Source organism: Penicillium robsamsonii (assembly GCF_028829455.1).
Source record: "Penicillium robsamsonii strain IBT 29466 chromosome Unknown utg000003l_segment0_segment0, whole genome shotgun sequence".
Classification (NCBI taxonomy): domain Eukaryota; kingdom Fungi; phylum Ascomycota; class Eurotiomycetes; order Eurotiales; family Aspergillaceae; genus Penicillium; species Penicillium robsamsonii.
In genome coordinates, this window is record NW_026643221.1 from 4,562,042 (window position 1) to 4,583,108 (window position 21,067).

General features: G+C 50.0%; 9 protein-coding genes across 9 annotated transcripts; 4 read left to right on the plus strand and 5 right to left on the minus strand.

Annotated features, from left to right (window-relative positions):
* Positions 1–228: 228 nt before the first annotated feature.
* N7447_006467 (uncharacterized protein) lies at positions 229–2,670 on the minus strand (the record flags this gene model as incomplete). The annotated part of the gene is made up of 5 exons (XM_057230729.1): positions 229–354; positions 426–1,748; positions 1,832–1,863; positions 1,925–2,547; positions 2,606–2,670. The coding sequence occupies 5 exons, from the start codon at positions 2,668–2,670 to the stop codon at positions 229–231; spliced, it is 2,169 nt and encodes a 722-aa protein (XP_057085819.1).
* A 379-nt stretch (positions 2,671–3,049) lies between these two features.
* N7447_006468 (Short-chain dehydrogenase/reductase SDR) lies at positions 3,050–4,109 on the plus strand (the record flags this gene model as incomplete). The annotated part of the gene is made up of 2 exons (XM_057230730.1): positions 3,050–3,939; positions 3,998–4,109. 2 exons carry the CDS (start codon positions 3,050–3,052, stop codon positions 4,107–4,109), a joined length of 1,002 nt encoding a protein of 333 aa, XP_057085820.1.
* A 748-nt stretch (positions 4,110–4,857) lies between these two features.
* On the minus strand, positions 4,858–6,627 carry N7447_006469 (prefoldin-like protein; the record flags this gene model as incomplete). Its single annotated transcript, XM_057230731.1, has 1 exon — positions 4,858–6,627. One exon carries the CDS (start codon positions 6,625–6,627, stop codon positions 4,858–4,860), a length of 1,770 nt encoding a protein of 589 aa, XP_057085821.1.
* A 189-nt stretch (positions 6,628–6,816) lies between these two features.
* Positions 6,817–8,044, plus strand: N7447_006470 (TFIIH/NER complex subunit TFB3; the record flags this gene model as incomplete). The annotated part of the gene is made up of 3 exons (XM_057230732.1): positions 6,817–6,853; positions 6,910–7,150; positions 7,210–8,044. The coding sequence occupies 3 exons, from the start codon at positions 6,817–6,819 to the stop codon at positions 8,042–8,044; spliced, it is 1,113 nt and encodes a 370-aa protein (XP_057085822.1).
* A 428-nt stretch (positions 8,045–8,472) lies between these two features.
* On the minus strand, positions 8,473–11,349 carry N7447_006471 (uncharacterized protein; the record flags this gene model as incomplete). The annotated part of the gene is made up of 1 exon (XM_057230733.1): positions 8,473–11,349. One exon carries the CDS (start codon positions 11,347–11,349, stop codon positions 8,473–8,475), a length of 2,877 nt encoding a protein of 958 aa, XP_057085823.1.
* A 1,655-nt stretch (positions 11,350–13,004) lies between these two features.
* On the plus strand, positions 13,005–14,597 carry N7447_006472 (histidine phosphatase family protein; the record flags this gene model as incomplete). The annotated part of the gene is made up of 1 exon (XM_057230734.1): positions 13,005–14,597. One exon carries the CDS (start codon positions 13,005–13,007, stop codon positions 14,595–14,597), a length of 1,593 nt encoding a protein of 530 aa, XP_057085824.1.
* Positions 14,598–14,915: 318 nt separating this feature from the next.
* N7447_006473 (F-box domain protein) lies at positions 14,916–16,495 on the minus strand (the record flags this gene model as incomplete). Its single annotated transcript, XM_057230735.1, has 2 exons — positions 14,916–16,072; positions 16,132–16,495. 2 exons carry the CDS (start codon positions 16,493–16,495, stop codon positions 14,916–14,918), a joined length of 1,521 nt encoding a protein of 506 aa, XP_057085825.1.
* A 621-nt stretch (positions 16,496–17,116) lies between these two features.
* N7447_006474 (putative pantetheine-phosphate adenylyltransferase) lies at positions 17,117–18,325 on the minus strand (the record flags this gene model as incomplete). The annotated part of the gene is made up of 1 exon (XM_057230736.1): positions 17,117–18,325. One exon carries the CDS (start codon positions 18,323–18,325, stop codon positions 17,117–17,119), a length of 1,209 nt encoding a protein of 402 aa, XP_057085826.1.
* Positions 18,326–18,794: 469 nt separating this feature from the next.
* N7447_006475 (uncharacterized protein) lies at positions 18,795–20,802 on the plus strand (the record flags this gene model as incomplete). Its single annotated transcript, XM_057230737.1, has 4 exons — positions 18,795–19,529; positions 19,582–20,185; positions 20,240–20,320; positions 20,378–20,802. 4 exons carry the CDS (start codon positions 18,795–18,797, stop codon positions 20,800–20,802), a joined length of 1,845 nt encoding a protein of 614 aa, XP_057085827.1.
* Positions 20,803–21,067: the final 265 nt, after the last annotated feature.

The following is a 21,067-nucleotide window of genomic DNA, read 5'->3' on the forward strand; positions in this document are numbered from 1 at the left end:
TGCACGTCTACATGACACTGTCACGATGATGCCCCTGTTATTTTTCAACGAGTTGATGAGATATTCCATTGCATGCACGGGGACAAGCAGCCATCCTCAGTGCAATGTACAAAAGTATTAATTGGATTTTGCACAGCATACAATGGGACCAAATATGTAGTGAATTTTGACATCTGGTAAAACACAAGTAGTCAGACAGCTTTCCTTCCCTATCTCACCATTACTTTACTATAGCTGATGATATGCGCAAGGGTCAAATGTTCCAGGATCATCCGTAAATAACCCACTCATATCATTACTCGGGTCTTGAGGCGCCTCAAAACCAGAGTTCTGGAAATATTGGTCCAACAAAAGCTAGGAGAGAGAAAAATGGTCAGATATTATTCACAATCGATCCAGCATTCAGTATATGTGAAAGAGCTTACCCAGTCTAGTGTCCCAGACCCATCAATCATTTCCGACATTGGCTCCATGTAGGGAAGTTCCAGGCCCACCCCAGGAACGTCCGTATATGCAACCTCATCGAACGTGAAGGTAGCCTGACGCTCAGCCACCTTACGGGCCATCAAGTCCAGCGCAAGCGACGCAATGCGAGATTCCGGCGAAAGATGACTACTAGCAGCCCAAATCTGTTGGGAGTTTTTCAACGCAACAATCTCTCTCGAAACAAAGCCATGGTCTGCATGCTCGTCTACAAATGCTGTCGTATGAGATTCGAGACGCACAGATAGATCCAGACAGATGACCATTGCAGCTAAAAGGAAATCATAGATTGTGTGCGAGGAAATCATCCACTGGTCTTCTTGCAGACGGCCACCAGGTTGAAATGCTTGATGCATGTCTGCTTGACGGGCGAGGATTTCAAGAGCTGCTTCCACACAGAAGCGCCGTGAAGACTCGGATTTGGCGTCTTGGTGCTCGTATCGGATATACCGCCGGTGCAGAACAACGAGTCCTTTCAAGTACAAGAGTTCGATCGTACAGCGGTTCAGGATTACCTCGGATGAGTCCATGAGAGATTGACTGATGTCTCTCCGTTTTAGGAAGTCAGGAACCAGAGTGTAAGCGCCTCTCATCTCGGCATCTAGAGTAATGGTTCTGCTGTGAGATGGTGTTGCAAGCGAAGTTGTATGTGCAACGATCTTTTTGAAGATGCTCATTACACCGGCCTTGGAGATACCATAGAGGATAGGGGTGTATTCTGAGGACGGTCGAGACGGCGGTAATGCGGACATCCCAACATGGAGATCGGCGTCGTATAGGTTCCTGGGAAAATGGGTGTCACAACACTCAGCCGGTATCATGCTTGGAAGGCCGATTTGGAAACTCAAGAGTGCGTCCAGCTGGAAGATATGCAGCCACACCCGACGTCGCATTTCACTATCAAATGGCGTCGTCGCCCCTGGTAAAGTGCTAGGGTCACGGTGATAGCCCATGCGAAATGCTAACCTAAGTATGAGCCCTATGTCAAACCATTGTCGGGAACTAGTTTTCATGTCACTCAAAAAGCCACTTTGGGTATACAGAAGCAATGCCTCTAATGCATAAGCATTGGCCGTCCTATACTTTCCAAGCGTAAGGCACTGTGCCGCCTTCTGTTGGAGGATATCGGGCGATGGAATCGAACCATTCAAAGCCCCGTCTGTGTTCACTTTCAGGCGGAGATGGACTGATACACTGAGGATACTGAATAGAAGCGCGATCCAAAGCACGGGTGCCTTTTGCGGTGCTTTCCAAAATTCTCCATACTACCCCGACTCAGTTAGTTAGGATAGGAGACACTTCATCAAGTAGCTCCGAAAACGACGTATAACACAAAGATGCGACTCACTTCATCCTGAAAATTTCCAGAGTGCACGATGCCTGCCGTCGCCCTAAAATCAGCCAGACATACAATGGAGGGTAGTTCCAAATGATAGCCCACCTAACACCATATACCGAGCATTGAAATATCGGGACACCAACATATCGCAGATAGGGCGCGTGGGCAGCGAGACAAGGATATCTTTGATTTTCAATCGATGTTCTGATCCAAGAGCAAGGCTCAAGTCTGGGTGTTCACTTCCACCGTCGCTTGTCGGTTCAATGAGCGAGAAGGGGTCAACGGCAAACAAACTCTCTCGAACTTCCTTGATATCCTCCAAAATAGAAACCCAGTGACTGGAATCAACGTGGCTGGTTTTGCCTTGGTGAGTATGAAGACTGTTGGGCACCGCTTTGTTTTGAAGATGTCGGTCTCCGATGCAAGGTTCATTGCTCGCACCTAGCCCAGTCGCGGCGGCAGAGACCCCATGTGCACTCGGAAGGCTTCCACCTTCATTAACCGTATGTGCCCCTTCTGATTGTGGCTGTAGGCTTAGCTGGGACACATTATCTCCGCCAACAAGTGATTGGATTGAATCCTCGAGGCGCTGCAGTCTATCGCTCAAGGCACGTTGCCTTGAAGTATGGGTCTTGCCGCGTACCGCGTTAGCAGCGTACTGACATGTGGACTCCAGGCTGCGTTTAATGCAGGTATTACAGGGTAGAAGTCTGTTGCATTTCAATCTAGCGAAGGTGAGTCTATAAGGTCGGATCCAAGACCGAAGATGTGATGAATGCTTACTTCCGTGAGCGACATGGTTCGCAGGACAGAGGCGGTCGGTTTCGTTTTTCGAATTTCATAGACATCTCCAATGAGTTTAGATAGTCAAACAAAAGTCCAAAGTTATTTGTCGTAGTCAGATCATCTCGGAGTATAGAAAGGGGCGAAGCGGAGATATTATCTCCCTGGCCTGATCTGTTATTTGACGGTATTGATACATCAGATTCATAATTACACCTTATTTTATCCATACAGGCCTGCGTAATATATACGCAGTAGACGGAGATAATAAAGCCCTATAATCGTCTTTGCCGTAGATATAATTGAATTAGCGGCTATAATAAGCCCGACCGCGAGAGGGTTTCCTATTTAAAGGGCCAAGAAAAGCATCTGTTTGGTTCAGGGTTGTGCACAGTGATACTTCTTATTCTTTTTTATTCAGATTCAACCTAAACAGACAGAACCATGTCTGTCCTTTCGACTCTAGAGGGTGTCTTGTCAACGGTGTTATCCAATATCTTCATCCAACTCCCTTACCCCGAAGGCGATCTCAGCGGACATACAATCATCGTATCCGGTTCAAACCAAGGTCTAGGTTTCGAGGCCAGCCGCCACCTGTTGCGCCTAGGCGTGGAGAAGTTGATCATGGCAGTACGCGATCCGAAGAAGGGTGAAGCTGCAAGACAAGAACTATTGCAATCCACCAGCCGCGATGAAAGCTCAGTCGAGGTGTGGCTGCTGGATATGGATAGCTATGTCTCAGTCAAAAGCTTTGCCAGCCGTGCTGCAGCTCTACCTCGTCTTGATGCTCTGTTGGCAAATGCCGGGCTGCTATCAAATACATTCAGTTTATCGGAGGAGGACGAGAGAACTATCACCGTCAACGTGGTGAGCACGTTCTTGCTTATTGCCTTACTGATCCCAAAACTGCGAGAGTCAGCTTCCAACTTCAATATCACCCCTTGCATCACAATCCCAAACTCGGCTTTGCATTATATTGCTTCTCTTGAGCAGCTGGATCCTCAAAATGAGGGCGGTATCTTCAAATCGCTCAACAACAAAGAAGCTACCAATATGGCAGGTCGATACCCATTGTCAAAGCTGCTGGTATTGTTCGGTGTGCGTGCATTTGTGAATCGACTTGCACAGAGCAAAGCGCCGCTAGTTCTCATCAACACGCCAAACCCCAGCTTCTGCAAGTCTAAACTGGCGCGGGAAACGGACAGTGTCGGTTTTCGCGTTGGCGAAAGGCTGCTGGCTCGCAGTACGGAGGAGGGTAGTCGTGCTTTGGTACACGCGATCATGGCCGACGAGAAAAGCAATGGGCAGTATCTGACAAACTGTCGAGTTCACAGGTAAGTCGGTTGTTGGTGTCTGATCCGGAAAATCAAGTCAGCTAACTATGTTCTCTAGTCCATCTTGTATCGTGACCAATGGAAAGGGAATTATGATTGAAGAAGCCTTTTTCAAGGAGTTGGTCACCAAGTTGGAGAAGATTTCGCCAGGCGTGACCTCTTGTTTTTGAGGCTGTGTCGTGCTTCGTTTGTTGATACGCTGAGAGTTATGTTGCAATTTGGTGTACTCTGTCGTGGGCAGACATTGGCTTTATAATAAATAATGAGGGATTATACGGTGATGCTGAGAGCTCAATCCTTACTCCGTCAAAGACATACTGTCGTATGAGTTTAGACAAAAGCCAAACCAGTCTCAAGGTAAGAATGGAGACAGGATGGGACTGTGTGACAAGGCACCGCAGGTGGCGGATGAGAAAAGTCGAGAAACGAGTGCATTCACTCGAGATTAAGCTACGTAGGATGTCGAGAGAGAATAAATAAACCACACCTCCATCTATCAATCCTCCAGGCAGTCAATACTCCCGTAGTTGCTCTGAACCTTCCCAGAGGAGAAGCACGAGTAACATACGCTTTCTCTCCTGTTCTGATAGAATTGAGGAGCGCAGCCAGAGAATCCCTCGTTTGATCTTGGACTTCAGTTCGTGGTGATACCACGATTTCCCATCGCACGAAGAGATAGGGGTATGCACCTTGTATTTTCCTGAGGGTAAACCCACCAGAAATTGGAAGCCCGTTGGTCGGGGGAGGAAGAAGAAGGAGGAGGAGAAGAAGAAGAAGAAGAAGAAGAAGAAGAAGAAGAAGAGAAGTGGCTCTTGACGGGACTAAGGGTAATAGACAAACAAAACAAAAACAATCACTTCCTTTCTGATAAATACATTGGGTTTGAAATAGCCATACATGTAGCCAACTCTTGCAAAACTATCCCATTCGTGAGGCTTTGAACTTGCTCACACGTTTAGGTTCAACTTCCTCAGGAGGGAAAGTATCATGCTCCTCGTCTTCTTTGGTGCCGTTGATGCGCTTTTGCATATTGAAGAACTCTGACGCAATCTGCTTCTGGTGAAGCTCTTCGTCGTAGACGTCCAGTTCAGGAGCTACTACAGCCCCCGCTTTGGGCTGTCGCTCAAAGACCTTTTCGGCTAGAGTTCGGTCATGTGGAAATTGAGGCGCAGAAGGTTTCTCGGTGACCTCAGAGATATCAGTGATTGGTACGGAGAAGGGCTTAGGCTCTTTTGGCGTCGCAGGGAAGAGGACAGGCGGCACCACAGAAGGAGTTGTGTTGGCTTGTTTGCGAAGGCGAGAATCGGTGACTTCTGACGGATTTGCGATTGTAGCCCCGGTAGTAACAGATCCGCTAGCGGTACTATCTGGAGTAACGGCCCGAGCACTTTTGAACCGTGAGGTCTTCTTAGGAACAGCAGGGGTGGTTGGAGCGGGCTCCGGAACACGACTGGTCCGTTCAACAATGGAATCAGCGAGCACCTGAGGCTCGGCCCGTGGAGCAGGAGCCTTCTCTGCAGTAACCGAGGGTGTGGGAGCTGGTGCGATATCAAGTTCATCGGCGAACGCGACACGCTTCTTAGGTTTCTTCTCTTTGGTGGTAGTTTCAACCTCAGCAGATGTCGCGATCTCTTGCTGCACTTCCTCGGGGAACGTCTCAGTGTCCTTGCCCATATTCATCAAGCCCCGGGCATTGAGCTTGGCCTCCAATTCCATCATCTGCTGGTGGTATTCCGCCGGGAGATGGGTGTGAGAGCGGCCGTGTTCGTCTTCATTATCTTCTTCGTCGTAGTCGTAATCGTATTCCTCGTCAAAGGAAATGTCGCTTCCGGACTCATCCATTTCTAACTCTGCCACGATAGCTCCCACCTCGTTGATCCCATAATCGAGCATTTCACGGCGAAGTCTTGCTTCTTCTGCAGATTCATTCACATCCGTGACAGGTGGCTGCATGCGATCTTCGGCGGTCACCACGGACTGAGGTTGAGAGAACTTCAGGGATACGCCATTTGGATCTGTGATCACATTGTCGCCGCTCGAGGAATCGTTCTGCTGGTCTGCAGCAATGGAGGTGGCCGACTCACCCACCGCGCCTTCACGTGTAGCATCGGCGGGAGTTGCAGCAGTCTTCTCTGGCTCAGCAGTCTCTGGGATATCCTTGACACCAGCCTTCTTCAGCACATCCAGCAATTCCGTAGCGTCATTCCCAGGCGTATTGATCTTGCTCGAGACGACATTTCCATCCTCATCAAGCTCCTCCATAATCTCCTGCATCGGGAACTCCGCACCGTCCTGCAGCGGTGGCTGATCATCCAAGACCAAAGCGTCCAGCTCATTTTGGGCCTTCGAAAGCCTCTTCTCCATAGTCGCAACATTCTGCTGCACATAGTCGATGCGTCTTCCGAGAAGATCAACCACTTGCCCGCGAGACCGCGTCACACCTTGCGAACCGAGTATTGTCTGCATTTCTTTCTGATCCACCAGCGTGCCGCCAAATTCCAGGGCCACGGCAATAAATTCATCTGTGCTGGCATCATCTTCCAGGTTGCTGATCTCCTCGCGGACTCCGTCGTATTCCGCTTCCCAGGTTCGCCAGTGGTAAAGCGATTTCTGAAGTTGGAGGATGTTTTCTTCGAGCGCGAGGCGCTGCTCTTCGAGAGCGTCGAGGTTGGGGTTCGGTACTCCCATGATTGTTAAAAGTAGCAGCTCGGCACTGACAACGTCAATTAAATGGAACGGAGCAAACAGAGGGGTTGCCGGAGACAAAAAGAAAAAGTCGCAAAAAAAAAAGTGACGAGGATGTGGCCCGTGCACGTGCGTTGCTTATCAGCCTCAACCAAGTCCGTGGTCCATCCCTCCCACGTCACTTTACTCACCATGGCCACCGATGCGGCTTCTCGCCGTGATGAAGACGGTAAGCTCTTGTTCGGCTTCATCTTGATGTATAATACTAATCACATCTTTTTGTAGAGGTTTGCCCTGTCTGCAAATCGTCGCGATACCTCAACCCGGACATGCGCTTTCTCATCAACCCCGAATGCTACCACAAGATGTGTGAGTCGTGCGTGGACCGTATTTTCTCATCTGGCCCCGCAAACTGTCCGGTAGCCGGGTGTCGCAAAACGCTCCGCAAAAATCGGTTCCGCAAGCAAACATTTGAAGATATCGGGGTGGAGAGAGAAGTAGATATCCGGCGGCGTGTGATGCACATGTACGTCCCTTGTCAAACACCCTATGATATTGTGAGAACTAACAGATTATCTCGATCAGCCTAAACCGCCGCGAAGAAGAATTTGACTCAAAGCGTGCATACGACGACTTCCTGGAACAAAGGGAGGACATAATCGCGAACCTAGTAAGCCGCATCGATGTGGCAAAAACCGAAGCCCAGCTCCAAAAATACGCAGCAGACAACATGCAATCAATCCGCACAAACCAAGCTATAGAAGCCGAGGAAGCCTCCTCATTCCAAGCCCGCATGACCCTCGAACAAGAAGAAGCCCGACTGCGCCGCCAAGCAGTACGCCAGGAATACGAGACTGAGCGACGCGAGATTCAAGCAGGACGCGAGGATTTCCTCTCAAGGCTCGCCTCCGGCTCATCAACAGATGCTGCGGCCATCGCCCGCGAAGGACACAAGGTGCTGCTGAAGAAGTCGTCCGCGCGTCGCAGCGAGGAAGAACGCATTCGACAGAAACAGGCTGCGCTGCGGTTGGAGACCAAGCGCGGGTCGAATCTTTCCACGTTGGATCATGCTGGTGCGGCGGATACGGGACTTGTCAAGGGTCTGCGCAAGATTATCACGCCCGAGCCGGAGAAGCCGTACGACCCGTTTATGGGCTATTTGCCCGAAAAGCGCGATTACTATTCTCTCCAGTCATATTATCCGTCGCAGTATCTTGATCCTATTCGCAATGATGCGCGGATGCTGGCTGGTGGTTATGATTTACGCGAATACTACTCGCGCACGCTGCTCGAGGCTTTTGCCGGGTTGAGCTGCTTTGTTGGGGAGGAGATCTCTCAGCGAGATGCTGCTAATATTTCGAAGTCGACGGCTTCAGAGGGTGCTGCTATGGCTGCGAATAGTGGAGAGAACACCGCTTGAATTCTACTTCGACTGGGTTTGGAATGATTTCGGGGCTTGTATAAAATTTGGTTTGTTTTATTAGCTACTGAGCATAGCGATGGCGTTTTTTCTGTTCGCTTGGGATATCCCAGTCACTGCATATGGTATTACCATAATTCAAAGAATGAAACTTGACAAATACATTGAGATTGATACAGACAGCACAAAACAGCTAAATGATCTAGAGAGTTACGCTATATTGGATAAGAAATGGAAGAAGTTATTTCCAGGGCCGTGATACGGCCACAATGATATTTGAGTATCAAGAACTACCTAAACAATACTCGATTCCCCAAATCAATAAAGTAAAGATACAGATCGAACCAAACTCCATAAAACAGCGCCAAAGTAGCAGCAAAGTAACTAGAATAATATCAACACACGCAATGCGATGCAACAAACATAGCTCAGTGACCGCCCAAAGAAAGGTGGCCAGTCATCTCAGCAGTGCTCTCAATACCCTCCCAGGGCAAATCCTCGTCATCATCCAGGTCAACCTGGCCGTGGCGAGAAGACTTATCAGTAGTACCAGTAACATCAGGTCCATGGGACATGTCGACATCAATTCCAATTGACTCAAGAGTCGCTTCCATTTCGTGGTCGGTCATCTCACGACCATCTTGCCTTTGGCCCTCCAAAACATCGTAGAGAGCGTAGATTTGGTCAGACTTCATATCGATGCCCTTCAAGATATTATCAATCTTTTCTTGCAGGGCCTTGCGCGGACGCTTGCCGAGCGATGCGTCAAGCTTGTTATAGGCACTTTGGTATGTGGCCAGTTGCATCTTGAGGTGGGCAAGTTCATCCTCCAGGCCCTTGAGAACAGTAGCAAGAGCGAGGGCAGGGGGTTGCGAGGGGCGCATAGTTGGTTCTTCGTTCCAGATGGATGGCTCGGGCATACGTTCTGACACAGGAATGGGTTTCGCGACCTTCACGGACTCGTGGTTGCAGGTGCCGTCAGTGGAGTGACCATTGCAAACTGTGCAGTTTTGTCCATTGTGTCGAGCAATGCTATCCAATGCTTTTTGGGTAGCCTGTGGCAGCTTGGATGGATCAGCAGCCGCCAAGTCGACGTGGTGGAGGGTGATATCAGGAAGGATGAAAGCAGAGGTCACGTCAGCGGCATTGCGCTGCTTCTTGCGCTGGGATGTTGCGGGCAACGAATTCTCTGAATGGCGCCGGGAACGCTCTACAATTGGTACTTTGAGACTGCTGTCTCCATCGGTATTTGCCTTTGAGGCGGTGGTAATATCTCCAGTAGCCGAAGCTGGGCGAGGGATTTCGGCCTTGGGTTCGCGAAGAGATGACTTGCGAGGGGCAGGGGTTTTCAAAATGCTCTGTCTAGTTGAGTTGACGGTCTCTTCCTTAGGGGCACTAGAACGTCGTTGTTTGCGCATCATTCTTTCTTCTTCCAATGTTTTGCGTAGACGAGAGATTTCATGTTCATCAATAACACTCAACAAGGTAACGTCTGCTTCAGATGAAGCCTTGGTCTGCTCAGACACCTCCGGCGCAGTCACATCTTCAACTATCACTCGCTTTACGCGCTGCTTGCTCGTGCTAGGCTGTTTCCGGGAGATCTTTGATTCGGAAGAGCGAGAAACAGCCGACTTTGATGGCTTAGAGTTTGAAGCACGCATCTCAATAGAGAAGAGAGCCTCATCGGCACGTTCCTTTTCGAGGCGAGAAATTTCCTTGTCCACTTGAGTAGACACCTTAGAGCGGGAGTCATCCTGGCGTCTGGTCCTCGTGGTGGAGCGCTGGCTTTTTGATGTAATGTCTCTGGTGCTCCGACTCAAGTCTCCACTGCGCTCAGTGTAAAGTTGGCTGTCATCGACATCATCAGACGCGGCTGAACTAGCTTCGGACTCGACGGTATCCTGTTCCCGAGTCTTGCGGCCCGAGAATCGGCTGATCTGGGACTTGAGATCCGCATTTTCCTGTCGCAATTCCTCATTCTCGGCCTTCAGCTCTCGAGTTTCGAGATAAGCGGCTCCAAGTTGTGAGATAGCCGACTCTCTGTCATGGTTCAAACGCTTGATGGCAGACTCTTGGACCTGGGCCTTTCGATCGGCGATGTCCAACTGGTTTTGTAAAGCGAGATTGGCTGCGTCTAGCTTCTGGTTCTCATTTTCCAGGCGCTTAGATCCCCTTTTGTGCGAATTATCCTCAGATTCGTACTTCGCTGATGACTGGCGAGATCTGTTCGCCTTCAAAGATGAATTCTCCTGGCGATAACTGTCCATTCTTCTCTCTGCCTCGGACTTGAACATCTCTAGCTCTGCCACCTTATCCTGAAGTAGTCTGAGATGAACAAACAAGGCCTTTTCATCTTCGGGGACAGGCACTGCATCCAGCGGCATGTGCTCGTGAGGGAGAGACATGTCTGTAGGATCATGAAGTGGGGAAACAAATCGGGTAGAGCGCATCTTGCCCTGTCGGGAGTAGACGGGCGTACCATCTTCGTACACACCGGAGACAAGTTCAGAGATGTTAGGGAGGTCGGGAAGAAGGAATGATTGATGGGTCATGGTGTCACCAATATTGTTGGTGTTGGCTGCACTGGCACTGCTTTTGCGGGGAGTTCCTGCGGTGTTGGAAGCCGACTTGCGGAGTTCCTTCGCGTAGGCTTCCCTTGAAGCTCGCTCAATTGCATCTGCAATCTCCTGAGAAGTGTTTGCATTTCCAAAACGCGTCGAACGCGTCTTCGTGGAGATAGGAGCAGGTCGCTCGTCTCCCAAAAATGAGCCCTCGTAGCTGTCACGCACTTTGGCGTGCATATCGGAGAATGTCCGACGCTGGTCGCGTTGGGCCTTTGAGACTTGCGGGCTCATCGTTTCTTTCTGCGCCTGGGTGGCTCGTCGCACCTGGGCGTTCTTTCGTAGATTTTCACTGACTGCACGACGTGACGGACGCGTAGCAGCAACTGTCTTTTGTGGTGTGGGGTATTCAACCTGAATAGCGGGCGAGGATGAGCGTACGCTGTTCCCGAAGCTCATCATAGAGCTGCGCGAGTCATCGCGTGCTGGTTTGCCAGCACCGCGTCCCACCTCAACGGACATATCGAGGTCACTATGTGAAAGGTCGTCCAATTCCTGTTCCTCCTCCTCGGAGGTCTGTATTTGCGAAAATTCGGGGAAAGCACGGTCAAGTGTTGATGTGTTGATATCGTAGTCAAGCTCCTGATCGACACGTCGTGTCGAGGTGCCCATTATTTCGTCATCCAAATTGGTGAGTGAAAATGAATCGTCATGTAAGTCAGAATCTCTGTTAATTGGAGGCATTCTGAGAGTAAAAGGGTGAAGTTGAAGATTAGAGCTGGTTTGTTTTGGAGCAAAGTCAGAATGTTTGGGTCGGGCGCGTCTCGGCAACCCCGGGAATTCTGATTGGTTGGAGGTCTCTCCACAGACGAACTACAGAATTGTATTGTTCAACTCCATTGTTACTCTACTTCTATAGTTAGATGGTTAAGATTTTATTATGTTTACTTAAAAATCCCAATAGAACTCTTAGTACAGAGTAAAATTGATCGAATTGATCTACACTCTACACTCACATGTCTACGCTGATGTTTGAAACGGATGATCATGCCTTAATCTTCTAGCTGCAGCAATGGCGGTCTTGAAACGAATGACTTTTGATCTGGCCCACCTATATAATTAGGTAGAGTTTGAGTACAACATAGGCAAATTGTCTCTACAATATATGTGCCATATGGATTTTTTGGAGGGGAAGCTCAAAATACTAGACCAAAAATGATAGGGGGAATGGACTCCACAGTGGACGTATATACAACATGCCTGCTCTCGTATTATCCCCTCTATTTCTTGTAAAATCCTTCAATCCTTCGATCAATTGCACCAAAATCTGGATTCACTGGTCTTCGTTTCTTGCGGTTGGTGGAATATATTTTTATCAGTGTAACATATCGTCGGGGTAGGTAGCACTCGTGCTCAACACCGGCATCTCATGCTATAGAGACGGAAATATCAAAAGGGCCGGCTAGTCATTTCAGCCCAGTCATGTCTAGTTTGAGTGAAAGCGATTGCCGAGTTGTTATAGCTCTTGTATTCTGAACAGTCGGCCGCTGATGCGGCGTCGGTCCTTGACGAAATAGGAGTCTATATATCCGACTCATTTGACCTAAGATGACATTGCGGATGCTAGATTTAAGGACACTCCGATGTTTATGGAAGTTGATTTTAGATACTCTCTTGTATAGATATATATATTTTCGTAAATTTTATATGTATTTTAGATGTACATGAACCGTACGAACGACCTTTCTATACATAACCAGAAAGATGCACATATCTTCACCCTAGCTTCCGTATAGATATTTCTCTACTTTTCTATATCGGAAATGAGATCCCGTAATATCCAGGTTGCCAAAGAAATAGACTGGCGTGTTCTATTAGCCTCGCTGCTTATGCGAGAGCCACCAAACTCTATTCATAGCCCGGGGAAGCGAGGTAAGACATGGCCAATCTGATTGGAAAAAAAAAACAGAAAATGCTCCGTAGATTGATATGATTTGAGGAAGATGTAGATAAAATTGTTCTTGTACGGCGAGGAGTAGGGAATAACCTCAGAAATCACTATACGTCAAACCTCGCGTTGGGCTAATATACATAAGGTACCTCTAGTAACATCCACTTGCATATTAACACGGACTAGTTTCAGGTACTGTGAAGTCTCGTGCCGAGTCACGGGTAGGACATCTCCCACGTGTTTCCCGCTTCGAGCAACGACAACCAATCAGCGAATCACCGCAACCAAAACGCTTACGAGCATATATCCCACAAGGGTTAACCCAAACGCTTCACAGTCAGGTCAACATTTAAAAATGGACTGATTTCCCCTCCATTTTTGCATTCTCTATCCTTGCAGGTTTCACACACTTCAAGCCGTGATATCATCTACTCATTCACCCAGCTCAATGGCAGTGTTCTCCAAACAACAGCACGGGGAAGAAGAAGGCCTGCTTGAAGGAGAGCAATATCAAGGTCGGAGGCAAAGCCAGAAATCTAGAAAATGGATTGCATTGACCGCCATGTCGGTGCTAGGACTTTTCGCCCTCGCTATGTACTCCGTGCCTGGAATCCAGTGTAACACCCCCTCACATACTACCCAGTCTGACCTATCTGTGACTTCCACTCTTGACGACAAGTCGAAGAGATCGTCGCGTCACGGAAATAACAACAAGGATGCTTGCAATACTGTCGAAAACGGTTATCAATGCAACTCTGAGCTCACGCACAAGTGGGGCCAGTATTCGCCCTATTTCTCTGTTGCGGACGAATCGCCCGTTTCAGATGAGGCGGTACCCAAAGGCTGTGAGATCACCTTTGCCCAAGTGATCTCCCGTCATGGTGCTCGATTCCCATCGGCGAATAAGAGCAAGGCATATGCCAAGCTCCTGAACGCCATCCATGCGAACGCGACTGCATACAACGGCAAGACCAAATTCCTCAGCTCATACGAATACACCATGGGAAGTGATGATTTGGTACCCTTTGGAGAGAACCAATTGTTGAACTCGGGAATCAAGTTCTACCAGCGCTACCAGGCGTTGGCTAAGAAAGCCGTGCCCTTCATTCGCTCAGCTGAGTCGGAGCGGGTTATCGCTTCGGGAGAGAAGTTCATTGAAGGCTTCAAGCAGGCAAAGTTGCAGGACAAAAAAGCCGACCACGAGCAACCCGCCCCGAAGATCAGTGTTCTCATCTCAGAAGAAGTTGGCGCCAACAACACTCTGAACCACAATACCTGTCCCAAGTTCGAGGACAACGTACTGGGCGACGAGGTCGAGGATAAATACACAGCAGTCTTTGTACCACCCATCAAAGCGCGTCTCGAGGCTGATCTTCCTGGCGTTAAATTCACAGACGTCGATGTGGTTAGTATGATGGACCTTTGTCCTTTCGAGACAGTGTCCCTGACCGAGGATGCGTCCGAGCTGTCTCCATTCTGCGACCTCTTCACCCAAGCCGAATGGAACCAATATGACTACCTCCAGTCAGTGAGCAAGTACTACGGTTATGGCGCAGGCAACCCCCTTGGCCCAACCCAGGGTGTCGGTTTCGTGAACGAACTGATCGCCCGACTCACCAAAACCCCAGTGAACGACCACACCAGCACAAACTCCACGCTTGACGCCCCCGGTGCCTCGACATTCCCCCTCAACTACAACATGTACGCAGACTTCTCGCACGATAACGGAATGCTTCCGATCTACTTTGCTATGGGGCTGTACAACGGCACCGCTCCACTTCCAATTGACCATCTCCAGACTCCCAAGGGAGCGGACGGATATTCATCTGCCAAGACGGTTAGCTTCGGTGCTCGTGCTTATATCGAGATGATGCAATGTCGCAAGGAGCCGGAGCCGCTCGTGCGAGTCCTCGTTAATGACCGTGTTGTTCCGCTGCACGGCTGCAAGGCGGATAAACTTGGCCGTTGTCGTCGTAGTGATTTCGTGAAGGGGCTCTCTTATGCACGCGCTGGAGGCGACTGGACCCAATGTTATGAATAGGGGGGTTTGAAAATAATTGCTGGAGAGTTGGTTATCCTTTAACACGCTTGCGTTTAACGATATCCTAAGATTGCATCCTTGCATATCCTTATTCTTTTGACCAATTTCAATGCAGTACATTTTACTAGAAACTCTGTGTCTCAGAAATAATATTGGAATATAATTATAGCCAAATATATAATCAAACGGCTCTAACGCATGCAAATCATCAGAAAGGTAATTCAAACAGCCCCCAACTCCAAAAAGCAAATAGTAATCAGAACGTTTTGAACACCTCTCTACCTCTCCCTTCTCTCCAGAGCTCTAGGTCTACCTCCCTCACATACTCCAATGAGACCGACCATTCCTTTTAACTTGATGTGGAGCAGAAAGAACCCACGCCTCCCAAAGAGGCATCTGTTCACGCAAGACATGCACGCCGTCATCCCCCAAGTCTTCACTAGACAAAGCACGCAGTCTCTCAAGCGAAGTCCTCCTCAACGGCAAGCACCTCCCCCTCACCAAATTAGGGAGGCCGTCAGGCGAGAGCGGGGTAGCAACCGGCGACTGAACACCCGAGGAGGTACCAGCCGCAACGGTAAGAGAAGATGGCACAGGGCCAGCAGGGTAATCATCAAAGACCTCGACACCGTTCGAGATAGCAAGGGAATCAAAGTGTGCAGCGTAGTCAATATCCTTCAGAATCAGCCGCTCCAGCTGCTCCATTTCCTCGCGCAGGACAGCAAGAACATCGCACCATAAGCCGCCAGGCCGAAGATAGACGCTGAGTAGGCGGAAATCGCGTAGATAGGGACTGTGGCGGCGGGCCAGTGCGATGATCTCGTTTGCGCCCAGACGCCAGCCTTGGATGCTGAGTTTACGGAGGGTTTTCCAGCGGATGTGGTGGAAGAGTAGCTCGAGGTCAAGGTCCAGGGGTGTTTTGCTGAGGAAACCGATGTGGATGGCGATGAGGTTTTTGGCTGCGACAAAAAAGCGGTGGAAAACTTCTGAGAGGTCGGCCATGGTTGTGGTGATGTCGGTTGTTGAGTAGAAGTTTATGTCGAGGCTTGTAAGGCGCCCGCCCATGGCGGCGAGGGTTGTTGACGGGGCGCGGAGGAGCTGGAGGGTTGCTTCAGGGCTGATCTGGGGACCTGTGAAGCGGATGGAGCTGCATTTTGAGTCGAGGAGAGCGATGCTGAGGTTTGTTACGGCGCGCGAGCAGGCGGTCTCCCAATCGAAGCGGATGCCTGTTGCAGTGCTGGTGCCGGTTCCCAGTGAGTGGTCGCGTATAAAGTCGATGAGATACTCGTCTGCTTCGTCTTGGAGCCTAAGGAGCTTTATTTCCTGCAGAGCGGAAAACGATGTGATTGCACGGCGGAGGCGGGTTTGATCATTGTTGGTTTCAGTTAAATTGGTTTGTTCACGCAGTCGGCGGCTGTGTAGTTCGGATAGTTCGGGGTTTTCTGACCCCAAAGTTCGTAGTGTCCGGGCCCATCCTGTAATTTATTATTAGTTAATTTGCTCGCTTGTGTATGAGAGATTGAAGAGCTGGTACCGCTTCCTTGATAAAATGGTCGCACCATGTATGTGATGGTTTTCACATAGTAAGCCAGCTGCATGTCTACCAGTTCATCTAATCGCCGGAAGCCGTGATCAGAAAACCGTAGAGTAAATCGACTAAACTTGTAAGGGGTGGCGATTCGCATGAATCGCTTGCAGACGAGTCGAAAGTGATCAAGATCGGACGCTTCATGTTCATGGTCGCTAGGCCTGGAAGTATGTCCATTTCCACTGAATCTGCCATTTAGGGCTCGGGGTGTGGGTTCGAGAAGAAAGGACAAGATGTCGCTGAGTAGCTCGTCAGCAAGATCGTGAATATGAGTTGGCTGAGCCATGATCAGCGCGCGCAGCCGAAGCATCGGCTGCTTGACGAAGTAGCAGCAACATGGAAATATGGAGGAATTGAGGGAAAATCGACGCTCTTGACCTTTGTCCAAGACCGGAGAGACAAGCCACGGAGGGAATTGGGAAGAGGGGAAATGAGAAATAAAAATAAAATAAAAGATATCAAATACTCGGACTCGTCGTCTGCAGACACTAGGACAGTTGACTTGTCTCACCATATGTCGAGAGCTCTCGCCCTAACGATTGATTTCGCGACCGGGGACGATCACCAAGTGCCTGATTAGCGCCCTTTGCATTGACAAGCCGGGATTTCTGACCCGATCCGCTTGGTTTCATTGGTGACGCTGCCACACGGGAATCACATGATTGATTGACTCTGCGGCCAGCCAGCGCGAACCTGCAGCAAAGGCCGTTGAAGGAGAGCGAGTCGTGTAGTCGTGTTGGAGGGGGCCAATGCAGACCCCGCCGGGAAGTCGTCACATCATGCAGAGTGATGGACCATGCGTGTGGATTATGTGTCTGCCCAAGATGACTGGGGGATAATGGCCGAAATCAAGATGAACTAATGTATGTACAAGTGTTTGAGAGATTATCTACTAACTATCGGATCTTCTGTATCATTATGTGTGTACCTATTAGACCTTTGCGAGATGGACTCGGCGCCGTCTGATATCCGTGCTGCTGATTTTGGATTCGAAGCCCTCAACATCAGTGGTCGTGGTTGCTTCTCCAGACTGGAGTACATCCACCTCGAATACGGCCAGACCTTTCCATCCCTTCTTCACCCGCTCTTCGTTGACAGCTGCCCCTCCTGAGTGTGTCTCCTTCGAGACAACGATTGCTCCAAGGTTCTCCTCGGTAATCGTGGGCCCAAATGGATCAGAGATCTCCACAAATTCAAATGCCAAGTTGGGTTGGATCCTTACAAGGACAGTCTTGCCATTGGGACCTGGCGCAAAGGCACGTTCAATCTGCGGTGACTTCTTTCCAGGCGAGAAATCCATAATGGCCGTCAGAAAAGCCGCAGTACTCTGCCAACGCGCTTCCCAACTCTCGAGAAATTCGGCGTATTTTTTATTAACCAACAGCGCATCCCCGGTCACTCCGATGGTCAGGCGGCCTTCGTGCTCTCGGTCCAGCGGTTCTAGGACCAATGCAACTGCTGTGAGCAGAAGTTTGTGACCAACATGAAGGTGATCAAATGTGCCACCAACAACCACCGAATAGTGTGGAGTGGATGGATGTTGGTCGTCAGGAATTAACAGGCGGGCAGGGATCGCCCAGTCAGGCTTGCTTGTGATGGCTTGCATGCTTGCCGCCGTGCCGTCCCGGGACTGGCTCCCAACACTGTTGGTGAAGGAATTAGCCAAAATTTGGCCGGTTGTGTTGGACAGGTAGAAAACATAATCCCAAAGACGTCTTGAATTTGCTAGTGATTGGATGTCCAGAATGGGCCCAAAGCGAGAACTATCAGAGGCTTGGATGGCTGAGGTGTTCTCACTTGCATCGATAAATACCACCCGGGTATCAATGCCACCTGGAGAGTCCAATTCAATGTTTTGTGTTGCACAGACAGCAACAACCAGGGTATAGACGCTGGTCATATAATGTTGGAGTTGTGCAAACACTTTGGCCCGAGGTTGGCAGCTCGGGGAAAGAAGATCTGGAATGGCCAAAGCAATATCCAGTAGAGCTGTACGCTTGGATCCAGCCAAGGCATTTGAGAGCTTGGTGAAAACATCCACTAAGGATGGCTCAAAGGCATCTTTGACTTTGGTAAAAGAAAAGGCTGGAGGCGGGGGAAGAAGTAGTAAAGCCGAGGGTGAATTGGTATCGGAACCCATGGTGAGAAGAATATATAACTACAGTAGCGAGCACTGGAGAGTTAACACTCAAGTGAAAAGAGATAGAAGATCAACACCAGAACAGACATCAATAATAAATCACAGAATCAAACAGAACCACAATCCCTGAAGAAGTGATCGGATCCATCCCCATCGCATGCTGGGGTACCCGGCTGAGTCAGCTATTCTCGTGGGATGACACCGCCCACTGTCCTCCACTCTACCACTTTCTGATGGAGATGAGGATGCCATTGCGAGCCAAGTGACCTGATAAGCTGGAATGATACCTGGCTGACACGGTCCTCTGGTTGGAGCTTCCTCGAAGCCCGCTACATCCCCAATTTGGTGCATTCCCCCAGCCTCCTCCACTAATCTCGATCGAGAAACAGTGGAGCTCACCCTCCAACTAAGATCCATCGCGGCATCCCCTGCATAGACGGCGCTCTTGCTCTTCAGCCTAGACCACATCATGTCGAATCCCGCCTCCTACGACGCTCACCGGCGGTCAGCCGTGTTCAGTCGTCAGCCGGAGGAGCTTCACATTCCATCAACCGGGCCAATCAATCCAAACTTGTCCCGCCAATCCTCCTCGCACGACTATTCCACCACACCGGACGCAGGTGCCCGGCTCCCCTCGATCAACGTACACCAGAGTTCCCAGTACGGCGGCGACGGGAATAGCAGCAGCAGCAGCACTCTCCCCGGAGCCCTGCAGCCAGGGAATCAGAACCGTCCAGCTGCGGTATCAGCAAATACCGCTCCATCAGTCGTCCCTACCATGTCGCAGTCATCGTCGCAACCCAATCACCGAGCCAGCATGATTAATTCACATGGGCATTCACGATCTAGCCCGGCAGGGTTCGACCAATCCATGTACAAACAACATGGTGCGCCCGATGGCTCCAAATATCCCTCTTCTCCTGGAGCGTTTCTGCCTCACACCCCACAAGGCTCCAAGTATTCTCCGCTTGGCCTGGCCGATATCAGGCCATCAGGTGAACACATGTTGAGCGAGGCACTCATGAATCCCGGAACGTCATCGATGTCTTACAATAATGGAGACAACCAGGTGCCGACCAACAGCAATTACGTGGCACCGTGGCCTATATACGCAGTGGATTGGTGCAAATGGCCCATCACAGGCAACTCGGGCTTTGGTGGAAAACTAGCCATGGGAAGCTATTTAGAAGACAGTCACAACTATGTACGTGCATCCACCCTCTGAACGAATATGTTTTATGCTAACTAGTTAACAGATTCAAATCCTTGATGCACACTGGTCCCAACCAGATCCTGATACCCCAGATGCGGCTGCGGGAGAGATCAAATTAGACTATGTGAAAACGGCCGAGGCGACTCATTCTTACCCGGTTACCCGAATCCTCTGGGAGCCCCCCTCATCCCAGAAGCAATCGACTGATTTGCTGGCCACGTCAGGAGACCACCTTCGCTTATGGTCACTGCCGAATTCTCAGCCTCTCCAAAGCTCGAATTCCATCACTCGTCCCATGAACCAGCGAGACCCAGCCACCTCCAAGCTTTCTCCGTTGGCTTTGTTGTCCAATTCAAAATCCCCCGAGCACACTGCTCCCATCACCTCTCTTGACTGGAACACAATTTCTCCAAGTCTGATCATTACTTCAAGCATTGACACAACGTGCACCATTTGGGATATTCCTACATTGACAGCGAAGACGCAACTGATTGCCCACGACAAGGAGGTGTACGACGTTCGGTTCTGCGCCAACAGTGTCGATGTTTTCGTAAGCTGCGGCGCCGATGGCAGTGTACGAATGTTTGATTTGCGAAGTCTTGAACACAGCACAATCATTTACGAGCCGACGGATAAGAACGAGAAGCGTCAGTGCCTGCCAGAATATAATTATATGCTCCGAATACTGACAATCTCTGCAGCAGTGATGAGCCCTGGGAACTCCAGCCCCCCTGGCCAATCGCAGACCGGCCTCTACCCTCCTCCTTTGTTGAGAATTGCAGGTATGGACAAAATAACCACAGCATACAGTATAATTACAAGCTAACACAATCTCCCAGCATCCCCCCATGATGCCCATCTCCTGGCAACATTCTCGCAGGACTCCAGTATTGTCCGCGTTCTCGACGTCCGACAACCAGGCCAAGCCCTATTGGAACTGAAGGGCCACTCAGCTGCCTTGAACTGCGTAGAGTGGTCTCCTAGCCGTCGCGGTATCCTTGCATCCGGCGGCGATGACAGCATGGTTCTCCTCTGGGACCTCATCAACCAGCACAATGCTGCACCGGTCGCTTCCCCTCCCTCCGCAACCCCAGGAGCAACGCCTTCCACAACCTCGGAGCGCGGCCCAGCCGCCGTCTGGCAGAGCGAATACGAGGTCTCTAACATCAGCTGGTCCCCACAAGGCGGGCCTAACCACACTGGCCAGCCACGGGAATGGCTGGGAGTGTGCGGCGGACGAGGACTAACGGGGGTCGCGTTATGAGCCAACCAAAAAAGAGGTCTTGATTTCCATATATCGTCTCTTCCCTCCTCTTGAGAGATTATGACAATCATGGCTCTTGCATTAGATGGTCCAATCTCTCTGATATTTGTTTCTGTTTGCCGCGATCTCTTGCTTCGCGTGCGCACAGCATCTGTTTTACTTTGCTTTGCTGTTTGTGTGCTTCGCCAGTACTGGTCGGTTTATCTATGCCTGACCCGGTACGCTCTTTGCATAGGTCGAGTGAGAACCCAGTGACCTCCATGGG